The sequence below is a fragment of the Hylaeus volcanicus genome, chromosome 5 (assembly GCF_026283585.1).
Source record: "Hylaeus volcanicus isolate JK05 chromosome 5, UHH_iyHylVolc1.0_haploid, whole genome shotgun sequence".
Lineage (NCBI taxonomy): Eukaryota > Metazoa > Arthropoda > Insecta > Hymenoptera > Colletidae > Hylaeus > Hylaeus volcanicus.
The window spans coordinates 21,218,090-21,237,550 of record NC_071980.1 but is presented as its reverse complement, the minus strand read 5'-3'; the positions used below and the strand labels follow the sequence as shown (position 1 = coordinate 21,237,550).

The following is a 19,461-nucleotide window of genomic DNA, read 5'->3' as shown; positions in this document are numbered from 1 at the left end:
AAAATAAAATTAAAAACTTAAAATACCTTTTTCCTGAGATCTCGTAGTGGTATGATCCTGTTGGTGTTGTCTTAAAGAAAAAAAAATAACAGTCGAATAATCGAATTTAAAAAAAATAGCACCTTATAGAGAATGACAAGACGAAACTTTTCTGTATTTATAGTTTATTCAAACGACGTTTAGTTTCAGTGATAAAAAATGAAAAGAAGACCTTTTTCCCGAAATTCAATTTTTGCAACGAATATGTAACTATTCATTTTTTATTTTCGAAACTAAGCGTCCTACGAATAAATTGTAAATATAAAAAAGTTTTGTCTCATCATCGCCTATGAGCTGATATTTTTTAGAGGGCATATATAAATATATTAACTTGAATTTTTGTTTATTTCTAACACAGTATGTTGTCGTTCAAATTGTTCATATTTTAAACTACGAAATACTTCAATTTTATATTTTCAAAGTGTCAAATATTCAATTTGAAGAAGCACTCTGCTTTGGTAATATACCATTTAGTTGCATAAAATTAACTATTACACGACCTTCAAGCCTTCAAGCCTTGGAAACCTTTAAGGAATCGTACACTTTTACAAATTCCACGCCACCATAAATTTATTCTCTAATAAAGTTTGCCTGGGCTTACTATGTCCCCTCAGAAGAGACATCCGAGTGCAAAGGATTAACTCTCATGTCTGTAGGGACCTGCTACCCCTCCTATAGCTCGAGATTGCTAAACCGGTACTTTAGCGACAATTAAACATAGCTACAACCCCTGAGGGCAACAAAAATCACTCGCAAAGAGACTTTTTGGTAACTATTAATATAAACCTCTCCACAACTCTTATTGTAATATTCATTTTTCAACCAAATGCCATTTTAATCCATGATCTCAAATAGTCTAAGATAAACGTCTTTAAATTTCACATTCCCACAGATTTCTTCCGCTAAGGCAGTCCACAAGAACTAATAAAACAGAATGCAAAAACCCACCCCCTAGGGATCCATGGACACCGTACGAAAAAATCTAAAGCCAAAAGAAACGAAACAAGTTACTCTTCGACTAACGCTGAATCCTCGCCAAGAGACTATTCAGAGATACCGAGAATAATTCACGCACCTATTCGTTTAACAGTTCCAGCTCGAATACAAGGAAACGTAGCCAAGGAAACGTGGCCCTAAATCAAACGAAAGGAACTGCGAGACCGAAGACTATAGACGAGAACGTCTTCGAGAAGAAATCCTCGAAGACCTCTCGACGAGGGACGCGCGCGGGTTGACAAGCGTCCGACACTTTATGGGGTATAATTTTCACATGGCAAACTGACGGTGTCCAGTCACTAGCGGCTCCGCGTTCGTGGTGCAGGGTGAACGTGTACGTTTGCCCATAAAATGACACCATTTATCATCGTCCTACGGTCAGAAGGCGCAACGCAGCGGGGCCGGCTGCGTTTATTCTCATGTAGATCCCTGTCGACGTAGGTGGTCGGACTCGCGAGGGTTCATTCAACCCGGTTTTCAACCAGGCCACTTCTGCAGACGCAACCAGGGGGTTGCTAAATCATTCCCCTATCCGCCAGACACTTCTTTCTCTCTTCGTGTTTCGCGCTCGCTTCGAGAGCCGAAACGGGGGTGAATGGCGGCGGGGGTGGGTCGGCGAACGTGAGAGCCGCGGAGGAAGGCATTACGACGCTTTTCTTGGATTTCACTTAGCCAGGTCTGGCGTGGCTTGCTCTTTTTACAACGAATTCCTTCGCTCGAATGTCACGCGTCCATAGAGAAAAACAGAGAACCCACCCTGCGAAAAAAACACCAGGCCTTTCAAGTAATTTTCGTCACTCCTCTTCCTGCGACAAAAGAATATCATCCCTTCGGGTTTCGAGCAGCGTTGCTGCATACATAGATAAGAGTTCTCTTTGGGGCGGTAAATGGTCTACTTTCGTGACAGTAATCGATCGACGTACTGTTTGATTATTCATAATGTTTGCCATAACGTAAACGCCGATTTATTGCGCCTGTTTCAGAAAGAGATGAACGATGTGGATTCTGATATACAGTCAGTGTAAGAAGTATTCGTACAGCAAGCAATTTAAAATAAAATTAATAAGAAAAGAAATTCATAAGAGGGTAACATTAAAAATAATAAACTTTAATTTACGCAAATTCTACTCTAAAAATATGTAGGAATGTTGGTTAATTATTTCTTCCCCTAAAATTTATTAATGAAATAAAGATATGAAGATTCGTGTAAGCTCAAGTACCGTTACAATAAATTACATGCTTTATAAGTTATATTATTTAACACGACGTGATTCCTATTTGCACATACTGTAAAGAAATGGCTCCGAGTGCAAAGAATTTACATTGTTTGAAACATCTGGTAACGAATATATTGTGTATGGTACTTCAGGGTACTTCTTGTTAGCACGACCTTGTCCTGGGCGCAACTATTATTCTAGGACTCTGACTTTGGAACATTTCAGTCGAATTACAGTAAATCTTCTCGAGTCGCGGTACGATCAGGACCTGGGTCCTGCAACTGAAAAGCCAGCGAGACGAAACCCGATACCTCTTATCTCCCCTCCAAGTCAGCAGTTTCAGGAATTTGTGGGAAAAACGTTCTCGCAGTAGAAACGGCTTCAACTCGAAGAGATTTACCGTATCGGTACAAACGTTCTTTAAGAAGACTACGTGCGGCAACTGCGTGAAATAGAAACTACTGCCTTTCTTTTAGCAAGCTGTGATAAGGAATCAATAAATTAAATCGCTTCGATATTTTATCAATTAAAAGCGTAAGCATCGGATATCGTGAGCCCTTTCGTGAATAGGCACAGAAATTAAATTTAAATGAAAGTATATCTTATCTTCTAAACGGTGTAACGTGTATTTAATTTTTTTATATTTTATAAACTTATAAATTTACGCACATCAGCATACATATTCCCATATTTCTTATTGCCATAAGTGCATAAAGTAACACCTGGGAGAAACAACTTGAAACTTTGCAAAGTTTATAACTTTTGTTTTCGAAATTCCAAACTTTGAAATCGTTAATAAAATAAAAACTCCAAAGCTATAGACATAATCGATAAAAAGCAATTTAAAAAAAAAAACATTCTTTTTAATTTCATTCATTTATCTAATAAAAGACAATGCACAATCCTTTATAACTCTAGTTTAAATGGATATATTTATTTGTTATTTTAGTACATTACAGTACTAACCTTCTAAATTCTCAACCTGTTTGTAACTGCAATGCATCTTCGTACTTTAGCAGCCATCAAATTTTGCTTATTGTTATTCTTCTACCATTATTGTAATTATCAAGCATGTTTGTAATGTATTAGAATGATAACAGTAAGGAAAAGAGACTAGATCGAGAACATAGAAGGTTGGTAATTCAACATACAATATCAAAATTACGTTCAAATATTTCTACTTAAACTACAGTCATAAATGATTAAATATAAAAGCATAAAATCAATTTCTACACCTTATACGTACACTAATGGCATTTCAATCCTATAATAGCATTGTACTAAATTTAACACAACTCACAGTCATCAAACGAACAAAAATATGAACAAATAATATCAAATTCGAAATAATTCAAAGTTTTTGCAGAACAAATATTACATCGTACCTCAATCATCCCTTTCGCGACTCGGGCTCGCTTCGAGGATCAAAATGGGGTTGGACGGCAAGGGAATGAACGCGGGATCCACGAAGGAAGGCATTACGACGTTTTTCTCGGACTTTATTTAGCCAGGTCTCGCGTGTTTGCTCTTTTTACAGCGAATTTCTTCGCTCGAATGCCAAGCGCGACAGGAATCCGCACGAAAAAACACCAGCCTTTCAAACAATTTTCGTTAGCCTTGATCCCGCAAGACGAAGGAATGTCATCTCCTCTTCAGGTCTCGTCAACCCCACCGTGTGGTGTTTTTAATTAAGAAAGACAAACAGACGCGTCAGGATTAATTACTCCCGGTTCTAATAAGCGGGAGCTACTTTGGACGTAAAACGGTATGCTTGAGTCGGCGACGAGCACGTTTTCGAGCACGACACTTTGGCGGAATTCCTTGCTCCGTCGTTTCGTCAGGAGTATGTTAATTTGCGCGGCAGACAAACGCGGGACGACGCCATGATGGAAAGCTCCGCTAACCCTTATGTCGATGACCGAATACCTGGGTACGCGTTTCGACTTTCCTACGCTTTGAAGGTTCCCGTTTGATTATAGTAGACGTAGAAAATAATCCTGCGTCTTACAAAATTAAATTTACCATTTATTTATAAAGAAACACCAAGGAAAATTTTAATCTTCCCTCGGTCACACATTCCAAAAGAGCACATGTTTCGAATTTTAATGCTTGCAGGATTTTAATTGCTTTGAAATAACTAAAACCAAATCCCTCAGGGAATTTAGAAAACACTAAACATTTTTAAAAACAGACGAATACTTATAATTTCAACTTCACCAGCTTATAACTTTATACCGGGTAGACTTGGGAGATTTTTACAAGAGTCTTTTTCTAGAGAACAGTCGATTTCCTATGAGAATATACCATCTCATAATATTTCAGTTATTGCATTCTCAAAATATAAAAATCAGAATGCGAAAAGTCTTCTTTCCTGTATTTTAAGTGAAAGACTTCAATCTTTATGAATACAAAAAATTGAGATGGAGAGCCGAAATTTGTAGGGAATTTGTTTCCAGTTATTTCGAAGCATTCAAGACCCTACGAGCATTAAAATTCATGTAAGAACCACCCTAATATGTGTGTATGTATAGTTATCATTGGAAAGAAGGCCAAGCAATTTGTGTGTTTGTGTATTTAAACTAGAATTATAAGTAATTAAATGTAGGGACAGAGTAAACTTTGTTGACTACTGAACTTTATATATTATAGATACATTGTAAGGTCCATCAGATTTAGACTTAGGTTACGTACTTAGATCCATTGTATTGGAGATTAGTTTGAGGTCTCGAGGGTTGGTACTATATTGTAACAGAATCATTTCTACTTAAACTGTACATAGTTATAAATGCACGAATGTAAAAGCACAAAATTAATTTCTACGCCTAATAAGTACATTCTGCAATAAAAGATACTACACTATATGTATAAATATAATTTGCTTCAACTTTTAAAGAAATATATTGCATTATTCTTGGTGTTCATAATCCTTACTAAGAATAATAAATTATATTAGTACATTTGGATAGATTTAATACAGATAGAAAAGTATGAGAAGATAAGAAAGCAACAGAATACTTTGAAAAATATGTGTATTTTGCTTAAACTTTACAATTTATATTACTCGTACAATCTGTATATATCTCGTCTAATTTTTAATTATTGTACCACTTACAAAACTCGTCTAATTTAAATTCCTTGGTTAATCAGAAAAACTTGTTCGTGTACCCTGTATTTAAAATGACGTTACTGTATACCTACTTTTGAGTATACCTATTGTATTACTTTTTTGTATTTTTCATCTCGCGACACCTCGTAACACGGAGGAAACATCGATAACAAAAAAATCCAGCGGAGGAATAGAAATAAAATTTTGATCACTAGCGATACTTCCATTCTGGTATTTCCAATAATGGCCGGGAAACTAATACGACGTTGTCCTATCGTTGCCTGCGGTGTTTCCGTTTGTCGTTTTCACTCCACGTGGTTGTTCTCGCGATTCTTTTATCTCGCGGACAGAGAGACGGCTGCTGAATGAAGGAAGGGAAAAAATGCTTTTCAGTTTAATGAATGTCGCCTCGCATTAAAAACGGCCGCGTCACGAGGAGCGTGTCACGTCTGGTATGTCGCATTCAGGTATCGTCGAGAGCCGCGCTGAAAGCGCCGCGTATAAAAATAAGCAATCCGTGCGCGAACAAACGGATTCGCCAGGTCTAATTTTCCGTAGCATTTTCGCGAAACTTCTGTAATCGAACGCCCCTGTCGAAAACTTCCAAACCTTCCTGATATGGTATTTACGGGAGGAACCCAGGACGCTGAAAACGAGGCATTTCTTTATGAATTTTTTAAGAAAATAGATTGTCGTGTAACATAGACCTCTAATGTCTATGACACCTTAAATAAATAAATAAAGAAAGAAAGAAAGAATACTAATCGTGACATTTATTATATGTATCGTAAACTTAACGACTCGAGGTCTTGTGTGGTTCATCCGTGTTCTGACCTCCGAGTCATACTCTCATAAAATAAACATAGTAAGCAGTTACGTGTTGTGAGTTAGTACATATATTACAAACTAAACTAAAATCTCTAAATAACAATCCAACACTTAATGTAGGAGCGTCAGTAGTTGAGATTTTATCAATAGTCGACAATATCAATTGAGATCTTCTTAAATAAGTAAAATATAGCAGTAGTTCTATATAGCAGTGGTTCTACCGACACTAGTGACTATAAGGTAACTAAAAGGCGATGTTATCTGTTGTATAAATTAATAACCATCATTGTTTTTAATATCCTAGTATCCTATATACTTTAACCCTTTGCACTCGAGGCCTTTTTTTCTGATATCTATCAGCAACTCAAGATGTTCCTTAGTATTCTATTGCCATGAATTCTAAGCTATTTAGATTTGAGAATAAGGTCACCTTTACCTCGCCGACAATCATTTTATCGACACTTCGAGCTCCAAAGAAATTAAACCTAAAGAAACATTAGGTATTTTAGATTTGCTGCGTGAATTCTAATGGTGACTGAGAGTCACCTCTCGAGTGCAAAGGATTAAACAGATCTTTATGAATCTTGCAGGGTCTTTTACTGGATATTTGGGGATAACGAATGATTTTTTTTCAATACAAAATTGTGCGTGGAAACTTTAATATCTTAAAATCTATTACTATTGTCTAATGGCTTAAATCGATTCAGTCTGCGGAATATAATATAAGATTAGTATGGTTCTTTGCTTCGGTGGCTGAGAGTACGACCGCAAAGGGTTAAAGATGTATCGACCAATGGAAATGAAAATTGGAGCCCCCGAAAGAAGACACGAGGAACTCGTGCTAGCAACGACTGTGAAATCCCTTCGAAATGATTCCATCTATCTTCTGTGTGTACATACTTTCACGGACCGTAGCAAAAGATCTCTGAAAAAGAGTTTCAGGTTTGCTGGACGTGGTCAAGTCCTTTCACGGTCCTTTCCTCAATTTCCTCGTCGTCTCTCTTCCCACGACAGCCACGCTAACTCCGGCAAGAAACGCAGTTAAACTTTCCTAACTATTCGTGTCGTATAGACTCACCCGTCTCGACAGCTTCCCACGAAATCAGGAAACCCTTTTAGTAGCTGTTAGTCCATTAACTCGATCGACTTTCATTGTCGACGTTTCCTTGAAAAATCATGCTCGACTCGCATTGTCGGGGAATTATCGGAGAGAGCACGAAGCATTCTTGAAAATGGTCGGGAATTAAAGGAACCTTCGAAAGAGGTAAGCCTTCGTTTAGCACAAGTAATGTTTTATTTACGTTTCGTCTCTGAATTTGAGTCATCTTCAGAATTGATTTATATAGTTTTTGAAATTAATAAAAAGTAGAGAAGGTGAAAAGCTAAAGACAGTTTAATAAGAGGTGTTGATAGTTAATAGAAACGATATTTCTTGAAAAATAATTGATCAGACATCAAAATTAATAACGAAAAAAACAAAAGCAGAGGCGAAACTTTATTTTTATATCTGATGTTTGATTTAATTTTGCACGCTTTTTATCTAATCATCCAACTCATATAAAGGTAGCGTTTATATTGTTATGAATATCATGGATCGATTTCATTGAGTCATTACAATTTATGTTAATTACAAAATATGACTAGTGGTAGATGCACTGCTACAAGAATGAGCGAAAATATCTGCAAAATCGAGAACGATATAAAAAGAGACTTACATTCAAAATTTAGTAATTCTTTTATATTCTGTAATAATAAAAACAAATTTTGAGTAAGGAAATATTGATTCTGTTTCTTCGATAATTGTTTCTTCGAAGTAAATTTACGAATCGAACTCTTTTTCGATATTTTTTTACGCTTTCACAGATACTCGTGAAAGTACAAAAACACACAAATTTTGTAATGGGATGTTTCCACCCTTGGCTTCTATCAATGTCGGAACACATTTGCTAACCTATATATCTGCAAACCTTCGAATGGTTTGAATTTTCGAGTTACCATGGACCTGTCCATTATCAAAACAGAATACATTTACGTCAGCGTCACTTCAACTACATGTCTGCAAAGTTACAAATGTTTTGAATTTTCGAGTTGTCGCACTTCTCCCGCGATTATTTCTGCAATTTCGTAAATGATCTATTCTCGAAATTCCGTCGACAGCCAATGCCAGGCGAGTGTTTTCATACTTCATTGGTTCGCGAAACTTGTCGACACGCTTTGAAGTTAAGTGAGCAAACTTTCCGGCTTTTCTGCCGTTACGTAGTGTATATAAACGTTTTAAATAGCTCCTTAATGGATCCCATCGATAGCTCACTAATAGAGGTCAGTTCAGTGATCGGAAGCTTCAGGCTTTCACGTGAGCTCGAATTAGCATCTTATTCATTTTAGGTCCATCTAAATCATTCGTTGCAATATTTTTACACCATACCTTGCCACGATTATTATTAGACTGCGGATGTTTATACATTTATGGCAAGTAAAAATACGGGGAAATGAGGGCGTGTAAACTGCGTGTATTTATGCAAATTCATGTTCTTTTGGATCGAAATAAATAATTGAGATATAAATGAAAGTATACCTTCTAAACAGTGCAATATAAATTTCGTAGTTGATATTTTATATATTTTGCGAATATGCAGACATTTTTATACATTTGCCATACAGTGGGTGTAGAAAGTATTCGTACACTGATCAATTTCCAAAAAAAACTATGTAAAATTGTAATTTATTAACTTACTTTTGATAAACAATGACATTCTACATATTCTCGGAAATCTCTAGAATAGATAGAGTAAAAAAAAAAGAATAGCTATTTATGTAAGTTGCGAAATTAACAAGAAAAAAACAATTAATCGATAGAAATATTGAAGCAATAAGTATTCGTACGACTGTTTAATTTAAAAAAAAAAAATAAGAAATTTACATTAATACTTCCTTCGTGGGATTTCCTTTTGATTTTATAATTATTGCAACTCTTCTAAGCACTAAATTAACTAAATTCCTCTATTAGAGCCATTTTTAAAAGTACTTTACTGGAAATTTGATGTTTTCTAATTCGTACGAAGTAATAAACTAATGTGTTTACGTTACAAACTCTACTCTAAATGGTTCGTCATAAGAACCGTACAAATACTTATTGCTTCTATATTTTTACCCACTTTTCGCATTTTTTTGTTAATTTCACAAATCATATTAACTACTAAATGTTGTTTGGACTTATATCTATTTTAGAAATTTCTGAAAATATGTAAAATATCATTGATTATAAAAAAAGGAATTAAGAAAACTACAATTTCACACAAAAGTTTTTTAGGAAATTGATCGGTGTACGAATACATTCTACACCCACTGTAAATGCACGAACATTCGCAGTCTATTGATAACCAAAAGCACAGATAAAAGACGCTATTAGGTGGACGCCGAAATCGAAAGAGCTATGAATAGGTTCCCATTGGACAAAGCGTTAATTTAGTAAAGCCAGGTTACGAAAATAACTAAAATAAAAGTGGTTACCTTGACAGCCGTTTTTTTCATCGTTCGAGAATGACCATCCTCCATTCTAACCCGAGTCATCATCCTGCTTCGATCGCGGTTGCTTAGTGATTCTTTCGCAAGCCGGTGACCAAAGAGCGGGAATCTCGAGCATCCTTGTACGAGCCAATGATCAGTCCCTCGATTATCGGATAACCAACGAGTCAGGTTTAACACCAGTGCGTAACGTTGGTAGCGCACCGATTGGACATCGATGTCGGATATAATTATCGCGGAAGGCGCGGTTCTGCGTTGGCACGGCCATTAAGCCAACAAAGATTGATGGCTTAACAACGACGGCCCGCCGTTTGCGAACGGCACACGTAATTTGCAAAATAGCCGCTAATGCGTCAGGACCTGGGCGTGCTGGACAGTAGCTAAATTCAATTCACTCTTTTTAGGTCTACGAATAATTTTTTTCTATGGAGAATTGCACGTGGAAAGTATCACATATGGTCATGTTCGTAGTCCTGTGAGGATTGTAGAGCCTTTAATTTTTATCTTGAACAAAGAAATTAAAGATTTTCTTGTTGATTACATATGTCATGTTCATAGTCCTCTTACTGCGAGGATTGTAGAGCCTTTAATTGTTATCTTAAACAAAGAAACTAAAGATTTTCTTGTTGATTTGATTCAATACTCAAAAAGAATTTTCGATGCAAAATTGTGGCTGTTTCTTCGACCATCCTGTTTCTCTATAATAGGATATTAAAATGTATAGGATAGTGGTATATTAAAAACAATGATGGTTATTAATTTATACAACAAATAAGATCGCCTTATAGTCACTAGTGTTGGTAGAACCACTGCTACATAGAACTACTGCTACATTTTACTTATTTAAGAAGATCTCAATTGATATTCTCGACTATTGATAGAATCTCAACTACTGTCCTACCTTAAGTGTTGGATTGTTATTTAGGGATTTTAGTGTAGTTTATAATATACGTACTAACTCACAATATGTAACTGCTTGTTCAGAACACGAATGAACAACACAAGACATCGAAGTCGTTAAGTTAACAACAGTCTTAAAGAAAATGACTTTCCTCTATAATATCTTAATTATCACACTTAGTTGAGATTGCTATGCCCTATATTAAGTGCGATTAGTATTACATTTAACAGCGATGGTCAAAACCCTAGGCTTCGAATAAATCTGAAGTTTGCCGATATTGTTACGTGTTGACAATTAAAATTTGTATTTTTCTTGATTTCGTCGGCAAGAATGTGTTCGAGATGGTTTACCATCCCGAATTCGTTCTAATCGAACACAAACCTAGCCTTTGACGGTAGTTTGCTAAATTCGTTATGAGAAAGAATACACATTCTCTCCATGAAATCAACGTCGTTACGCCACTTTCGCCCTGCTGGCAACGTCGCGCCGCGGGTAAATCTTGTAAATATGTTTAATGTGTTTAATATGTTTCGCATTGTAAATATAATAGTATGTACGCGTTGCGTCTTGCGAAAGTAATGCGTTAATTGTTATATATACGATATAAATATTCAAGCGTCGTGGTAAAGGATAAGCACACAACGTATCATTGCTAAATTCAAATATTATTCGTTTCTCTTAAATATTTGATACGACTGTTACAGACATCGCTCAAAGGAGAGATGTATAAATACCACGAAATCGAGTTAAGCATTTCTTTCGGCATTTCTTCATTTCGAACGTTCTGGAAGCTAAGGTGTAACTTGAAGCGGCCTTGTGTTTCGCACTCGCGTAACGTTGTCGCGTGGACGAATTGAGCAATTCGGCGGCGCGAGACGCGAAGGGATGGTACCATTTGTCAACACAAGATTCTCGCGCGTACCAAGTCGCCGAGCAATGTTGGTAGTTTTTATATCAACGAATCTTCCATCACGTGCTTCTAGATCATTTGTCTTCGAACCTTCTAGAACGTTCGACAGAGTTTACGTGGTTGAACAAAGCGCGAGCCGAGATCACTTCTCATCGTACAGTCGCGAAAGCGTGATAGTAGTCCGAGCGAATAGTTTAGAGCAGAGTTGCCGTATTAAAGTAAATTCATTTTGTGAAAAGTGAGTGATAGGCAAGGACTCTTATTCCTCGTTAAAATAATTTTATTTTAATTTATTTAAAGCATTTTAGATTTAGATTTTCTTTTTCCTTTTTGTAAATAGTAATTTCGCTTTTGATTACGTAAATTATAATTCTTTCACGTGTGTGTGCTTTTCCTCCGACCAGAGCATCATCGACGAACAGCACCCACCAGTCTCAGTATCGTAGCTGAATATCCCAGCGATAAATTCTATCATAAATCTTAGTGGTGAGTGTTATCCTTCAATACGATATTGTTATATGTACTTTTGCATAATTGTGACCACTCGGAATATCAAAAATGATATTTCATTTCCGGGTAAACCCAAATTGATGTTCATGGGTGGTACCTAACTGATTATTGTACATTTATTCCGATAGTTTTATTTATATATATATATAATTTATTTATATATATATATATATATATATATGTATAACTTGTAAAGTGTACTTGTAAAGTGAGAACGAGAGAACGAAAGATCGTAACTAATTAAAAGAGCAAATTTCTGTATTTCGGACATCGTTGTTCGAGTCATTTGTTTAAATTACAAGTATATCATTTCTAACTGTACCATAATCCGAAGTTCTATTCAATTAAACACGATAGCCTTCTTTCAGCAGTAAAATTATCATTGTAATTCGTATTCACCGTTTCAATCCGCTCGCATCCTTACATTTCTATCTAGATTTCACTTAGAAATTCACATACGAGACAGGGCCCGTACGGGACTGCTGCGACAAAGACCTGACCTTGCCGATAAGCAAGTAAAATATATATAAATTTGTTAAATAAATTGCTGTGACGCGTGAGCTTCTTCTCTTTCTCCGCCACACGTCACAATATGTTTGTCTCGTTTCCCCTTTTGAACATTTTTCGAAGGAGGAAACAAGACAAACACATCGGCAAATTTCAGATTTATTCGAAGCCTAGGGTTTTGCCCATCTCTGACATTTAAATGGTTCCTACATTAAAGGATAAGTCCAGGTCCCCCAACAAATTGCTCTCCCTCCCCCTTGATCGATTACGGCAAGTTTGATGTTAATCAGATCACGATCTGTCCAACGGTAAAAAACGAACAACGATTGGCTGACAATTTAATAGCCGAACCGTAAACGTAATTTCCAGACGCGGAAGCGTTTTCCGAACGGATGGGTAAAACGTGAATCTTCCTCTGTTTGCAGGGAACGAAACTATGGATTATTATGGAGTACTTGGGTGGCGGCTCGGCCCTGGACTTGATGAAGGCCGGTAGCTTCGAGGAAATGCATATCGCGGTGATATTGCGCGAGGTGCTCAAAGGGTTGGATTATCTTCACAGCGAACGGAAGCTTCATCGCGATATTAAAGGTGAATTCGCTGGAAAAAGAAGAAAGCAAAGAATAATAAGCTCTTAGTGTCTCTTAAGGAGGATCGTTTGTTAAGAAGAAACCATCGTGCTTTGAACCCTCCAGACGCAGTCTGCGTGTAAAGAGTGTGCAAAATGCTCGTGGTCTTTCTTTGATCGTTATTCTCTGTCTAATATTTCTGAATATTTTTTAAACTTTGTTCGTATCCGAATTTATCGTGGAAATTTGACGTTAGATGATTTTTAAATGTTCGTTTATTTTCTATTAGCTTTCCAATATAGTGAGATAACAAGTGCAATATAATTACTTTAAAAGTAAAAGTGGAAATAATTATTTTAACTCGCCGTATTACTCATACTTTTTCCAACATAAGTATCACCGTTCGAAAGAGGAGATAATTTTTCAGTCACCGTTTATTATTATTTTTAAACTTTGTTCGTATCCGAATTTATCGTGGAAATTTTACGTTAGATGATTTTTAAATGTTTGTTTATTTAGCTGTCCAATATAGTGAGATAACAAGTGCAATATAATTACTTTAAAAGTAAAAGTGGAAATAATTATTTTAACTCGCTGTATTACTCATACTTTTTCCAACACAAGTATCGCTGTTCGAAGGAGGAAATAATTTCTCAGCCACCGTTTATTATTATATAACGATTAGTAACTTGGTTAGTAACGATTACTGCCTTGACTGTTTGTAGCGCGTTAAGTTGCGAAGATATTTTGTTTATAATGACTCAACTGTGAATTTATATGCAATTTCGTATTTTCAAAACTTCAGAAGAAGAAGTAAAACTAGAATGAAAGTACATATGTCTAATCATCTAAACGGTACAGCACGTAAATTATTATTAATATTTCATATATTTTCGCATTTGCACACATTCTCGACCATATTCGCATCCTGTATAAGCAATTGCAAGTAGTTTGCAGAACAAATATTCGGCCTAGAGAGGGTTAAATTATGTAAGTGTTAGTTTCATGATAAAACAACTAAGCAAGGTAGAAACAATTTAATAAGAATTGCGTACCTTTTCAAATCGCAATAATATTAATTAAGGCACGCTTGTATCGAGCACTGTCTTTTTGCCAGTAGAAGTATCGGTGCGCGACAAATACTCGACTCCAGCAATGGTAGAATTGTTTCCATAACTGTCGTATTGTTTTGTTTCAAAGCGGCGAACGTTCTGTTGAGCGAAATGGGCGACGTTAAACTAGCCGACTTCGGCGTGGCTGGACAGTTGACCAACACGACCAGCAAACGGAACACTTTCGTCGGGACGCCGTTCTGGATGGCACCGGAAGTGATCAAACAGACCTCCTACGATTTCAAGGTAATTACAGAAGACCAATCGAAACGTGGTCCCGAGAGTCGAGGCGTATTTTCAATCTCGTTATTGTAGTTTCGGACGCGATGTTTGCAGGCTGCGGCTAGGTCGGTAATCCTGTAGATTTAATTTCATTACTCGCCAATGACTCAACTTGGTCGGTTTTAGTACGATTTCGTAGTTCGCGTAGAACAACTTCTGGAAACTTTAATCCCGGCTCTCTTCTCTGTCCATGAACCATTCCCACACTGATACCTGTATCCGTAACCGTCAGGTCGTTTCCAAAGCCAATATTAGCTTCGCAACCAACAAGAATAATACAACTAATAGGAGTAGACGCGAGCTGACGGTCTATTTTCGCGCAAGTATTCACGGGAAAGGACTCTGCCCTTAGGTCTTCGTCATTTCACACAACCTTAGTTCCCGACAAGCACAATGAATGACCAGTTCTGTGCTCCTATTTAATTTTAGAATTTTCTTATGAATTATATACCGTGCAAAGATCGTATAGTTTTTTGAAAGGTTTTCTTGGCTAAGTAATAGAGATCCTAATATTGTTTAATAATTATTGTAACTCGCCGTTCAGAAAATTATGTAGCTTGTACTTTCCGGTGGAATATAAAGAGAAATTGGAAAATAAAGCAGGAGTTGTAGGTTCGAAATCTCAAATTAAAAATAGTTGAAATCTCAAACAGACTGAATTTTATATTAACCCCTGCGGGAAGATTATTGCTGGAAATTCTGAAAGACGTAGAAGGTGTGAATTTAAAAAACAATATGAACTTATGGGGAATGATAAGACGGAACTTTTTTTATATTTACAGTTTATTCATACGACGTTTAGTTTCACTGATAAAAATTAAAAACTTAAAATACCTTTTTCCTGAGATCTCGTAGTAGTCTGATCCTGTTGTTGTTATCTTAAAGAAAAAAAACAACAGTAGAATAATCGAATTTAAAAAAACTTCTGATAATCACTTTATAGAGAATAACAAAACGAAGCTTTTCTATATTTAGAGTTTATTCATACGACGTTTAGTTTCAGAGATAAAAAATGAAAAGAAGACCTTTTTCCTGAAATTCAATTTTTGCAACAAACTTTGTAACTTTCGAATTTTTATTTTCGAAACTAACCGTCTTATGAATAAACTGTAAATATAAAAAAGTTTCGTCTCATCATCACCTACAAGGTGATATTTTTTAAAAATTGATTTAACGTATATAAACATTTCTCTGACCCCATTTTTCGAGGATGTATATATACGCCCTTCGCAATCAAAGAGTAAATAGTATCTACTAGGATCGAGCAATTACTACATAACTAAACTACTAATTATTATTTGGAATAACATTTTGCCCAGCTCTATATTTGTGTTCTGCTTGGAAAGGACTGGGAAATAGATTCCAAATGATTTCTAATAAAAATGTTCTTTGTTCTTACAATCAAAGAAATTTTTAATTTCTTCTATTTTATTTAACTAAATACTATGTAGATACAAGAAAATGACTGAACGATAACAATATAATCTCCTAGGTTATATTAAAGAATTCTAGACTGTAATATGGATTATGTGTATAATGCTCCAATACATTAAATAAGGAGAATTTTATATTACACTACAGATACAAGAATATAGAATTCTACTCTACAATATAGAATACAAAAGTATACAATGTTATTCTACAATATAAGATCCAAGAATGCAGAATTCTATACTGTAATACACTCAAGAAAATTATACTGTTAGCAATCAGACTTGCTAGTCATTTTCTCATCTCTGCACAGTATATTTACGTATCAACCACAGGAGCGACAACGCAGGTGAATGTGCTTCAATTAGCCATTATCGTTTCGAACACGTAGTGTAAGGACCTCTTCTACACGATAAATAGCAATATAAAATACACGATCGTGAAGAAATCTACATAGCTTATTATGCGAATAAGTGACATCAGGCAAAACACAAGCCGTTTTGCATATAGATTTGCATATGATGATGGAAGGAAAAGGGAACAAGTGTCTGTCTCATCGATCAACGCTTCACCAGAATTTCTCTTCGTCTCGTGTTCGTAAATTTGCATTTATAGATAGCACGTTAGACTAATCTCCTTCTTTGAGAGATGTCTAATATTTCTGACAAAGTAGCATGACTAACAGAAGTATCCTTATTACTTGAAACTAGTGGTTTGGTTTTACGAGAGGACCACTTTTGTTGTTTTATTCTTAACAGCATATCCATAATATGTAAATCTATATGCAAATGACCTTGTGTTTTTTGTTCGATTTCGATGTGTCTGACGTCACTTGTTCGTATAATAAGCTGTGTACATATCGTATCCATCATTCAGAAGGGAATCGCACTTCACGCGGTCGAAACATTAATAGCTAATTAAAGCACGTTTACAAGTGCTGTTGCTCGAGCGTTCAATAAATATACATAGTTGAACGTCATCGTCAACATGATCTGATAGATACTCGGGGAAAAAAGGAAACACAAATGTTTTTTGTTAACTTTTTTATTTCTTTAAATATTTGTATTCATCTTCTCGAAATCCTTAACCATCTTGGTCTCCTAATACAACCAGCTTCGGAATTTGTTATTGTGCTATAAAGTTTATGTACTCTATAGAAGTATTAGGAATTCGTTCCTGTTTACAATAATTTGTACCGTGATCTAGAAGTTTTAATTTTTACGCAATTCAAAATTTATGACTTTATATTATATTTATATGATTGCATATTATCATTTTAATTATGTATGTTAATATATCTTTTAGTATAAAATTCTTTTCGAAATCATAGATACTTAATTTCGTTATTCAACTAAAGGAATATTATTAGATATTAAAGTATGTACTAAATATTGGCTTCCGATGAATTCTTTTACTCACACACTTTTAATTTATCGTGTTTTAGAAATATTTTAAAGATATCTTCTCTGTAGTTTAGCACAAAAACAAAATTACATTCTATCAAGTTGTGCAAAATCGTTAGACTCCATCTCAGTTAAATACAATCGAAAAAAATGTTGACTATAAGAACGAATTTCCCTCTTTTCCGTTACCTGGGTAATTTCTTTCACCTGATTTCTAAACTATTAGATACATTTAACTTCGAAATATGTATTTTTGCCGAATTTTTAAACCACTATTAATGCTCCTAGGAGTTATGTAAACTACAATCACGATTTTCCCCATTTTTTAATTTTTGGACGTAACGAGTTTCTCCCTCTTGGTCTTCAAATATTATAGCTATTTTTAAAAAAGTGTTAAGTTATCCCAAAAATTTCTCATGTTTTATGTTCTTTGCTCTGTCACTGTTATAATAACAACTTCCAAGAGATAGGGTCGATATTTATATAAACACTGGCACACGAAACAGCTGAATGCAAGTCGCGAAAGAAACTTTCGTGACTACCTAATAATATGGAGCCATTTCAGCCCTCTATCCACATCCTTATACCTATTTGTGGAACATCAAATAATAATGAAAGCGACCTGTCGTCCCTCCTTGCCTCTTTCGACGGTCTTTACGGGCCCCTGGAAGGCGCAAGAAGCGGTCACGAAGCGATTAGCGTTCCATTAACACTTCGTCAACTATGTAAAACGAAGAACGCTTGTTCCTCAGGCTGACATTTGGTCGTTGGGCATCACCGCGATCGAATTGGCCAAGGGAGAACCGCCGAACAGCGAACTGCATCCCATGAGGGTCCTGTTCCTCATACCGAAGAACAATCCTCCTCAGCTAACCGGAAATTACACGAAGCAGTTCAAGGAGTTCGTCGAGGCCTGTCTGAACAAGGACCCCGAAAACGTAAGTTGATCTTCATGCACCGTTGAATACAAGCCGACGCAGTGGTTCATTTCGCGAATAACCTGGCCAAAATTCAATTTTTAAATACGCAAGTACTTGTGTTCTCTAAATGTAATGATTATTTTCTAAGATGTAACACTTCAAAGTTGACGATTTTTCTCGTTTCCTTAATTTTCACATTTTCTTGCGTATAGAGAACAACGCGGGTGATACAATCTACAACTGTAATTTTATTTAATAATATACTCCTTATGACGAAATCTTATTTAATACTATACTCTTATAACGATAATGTACCACCTGATATTTTTTAATGTATAATATACTAAATACAATGTCTAACTTTATAAAAAAAAATTAGAGAGTTCATTTACACGAGTCGCAACTCTAAAGTTAACGAAACTCGCTTATTTATGTTGCTCATGCTACAGTTACGCATCAAGTGAAAATCACTATTTTGATTATTCCATGTCGCATATATAATATAATTGATATTTTTCAGGTCCTACTCAAAAGTCTGAAAAGTTTAAAAATGTACAGTCAGTGTAAGAAGCATTCGTACAGCAACCAATTTAAAATACATGGTCTCTGTACGAATATTTATTACACTGACTGTATGTAGTGCTATAATTATGCTGTATATACATATATATCCACAACAAATTACTATTTTTTCAAATTTCAAATAGCATTTAATACACACGTATACGACACAATATTTAAAAAGAGGCCGTCAGAAACTTCAGAAATTGCATTTTGGCCATCTTTTCGACGATTCCCTGCTAATCTGCATCCCATCAGCACGTACTTCGTCGAGCAATCTTTCCAATCCCCCTTTTGTCAGCGTCTTCCGGTCCTCGGGAATTCATCGAATGATCTCCGCCGAAACTTAACTCCGCGTTTGATTATTTCGTTTCCCTTTCCTTGAATCGTGCTCGTGCTTTTTTTTCTGGAGGGACAATGAATCGTCCTTTTTGTGATTGTTTCAGAGGCCGACGGCGAAAGAACTGTTGAAGTTCCAATTCATCAGAAAGGCGAAGAAGAACTCGTACCTGATCGATCTCATAGACCGGTATAAAAAGTGGAAGTCGCAGCGCAGCGAGGAATCCGAGACGGAGAGCGAAAATTCGGATTCGTGAGTATCGACGCCTACTTAAATTATTGTCGTTTTTATCTACGTGTTATCG

The 19,461-nt window shown here is 35.8% G+C and overlaps 1 protein-coding gene across 3 annotated transcripts in view; it reads left to right on the top strand.

Moving 5' to 3' along the window:
• The window catches only part of LOC128876311 (serine/threonine-protein kinase 25), a 250,957-nt gene that overhangs the window by 218,481 nt on the left and 13,015 nt on the right, over window positions 1-19,461 (top strand). For all 3 annotated transcript variants that reach the window (XM_054122566.1, XM_054122565.1, XM_054122564.1), the window contains 4 exons: window positions 12,965-13,130; window positions 14,309-14,466; window positions 18,089-18,274; window positions 19,264-19,409. In XM_054122566.1, coding sequence (XP_053978541.1) covers window positions 12,965-13,130; window positions 14,309-14,466; window positions 18,089-18,274; window positions 19,264-19,409 — 656 coding nt within the window. The remainder of the gene's footprint in view (window positions 1-12,964; window positions 13,131-14,308; window positions 14,467-18,088; window positions 18,275-19,263; window positions 19,410-19,461) is intronic.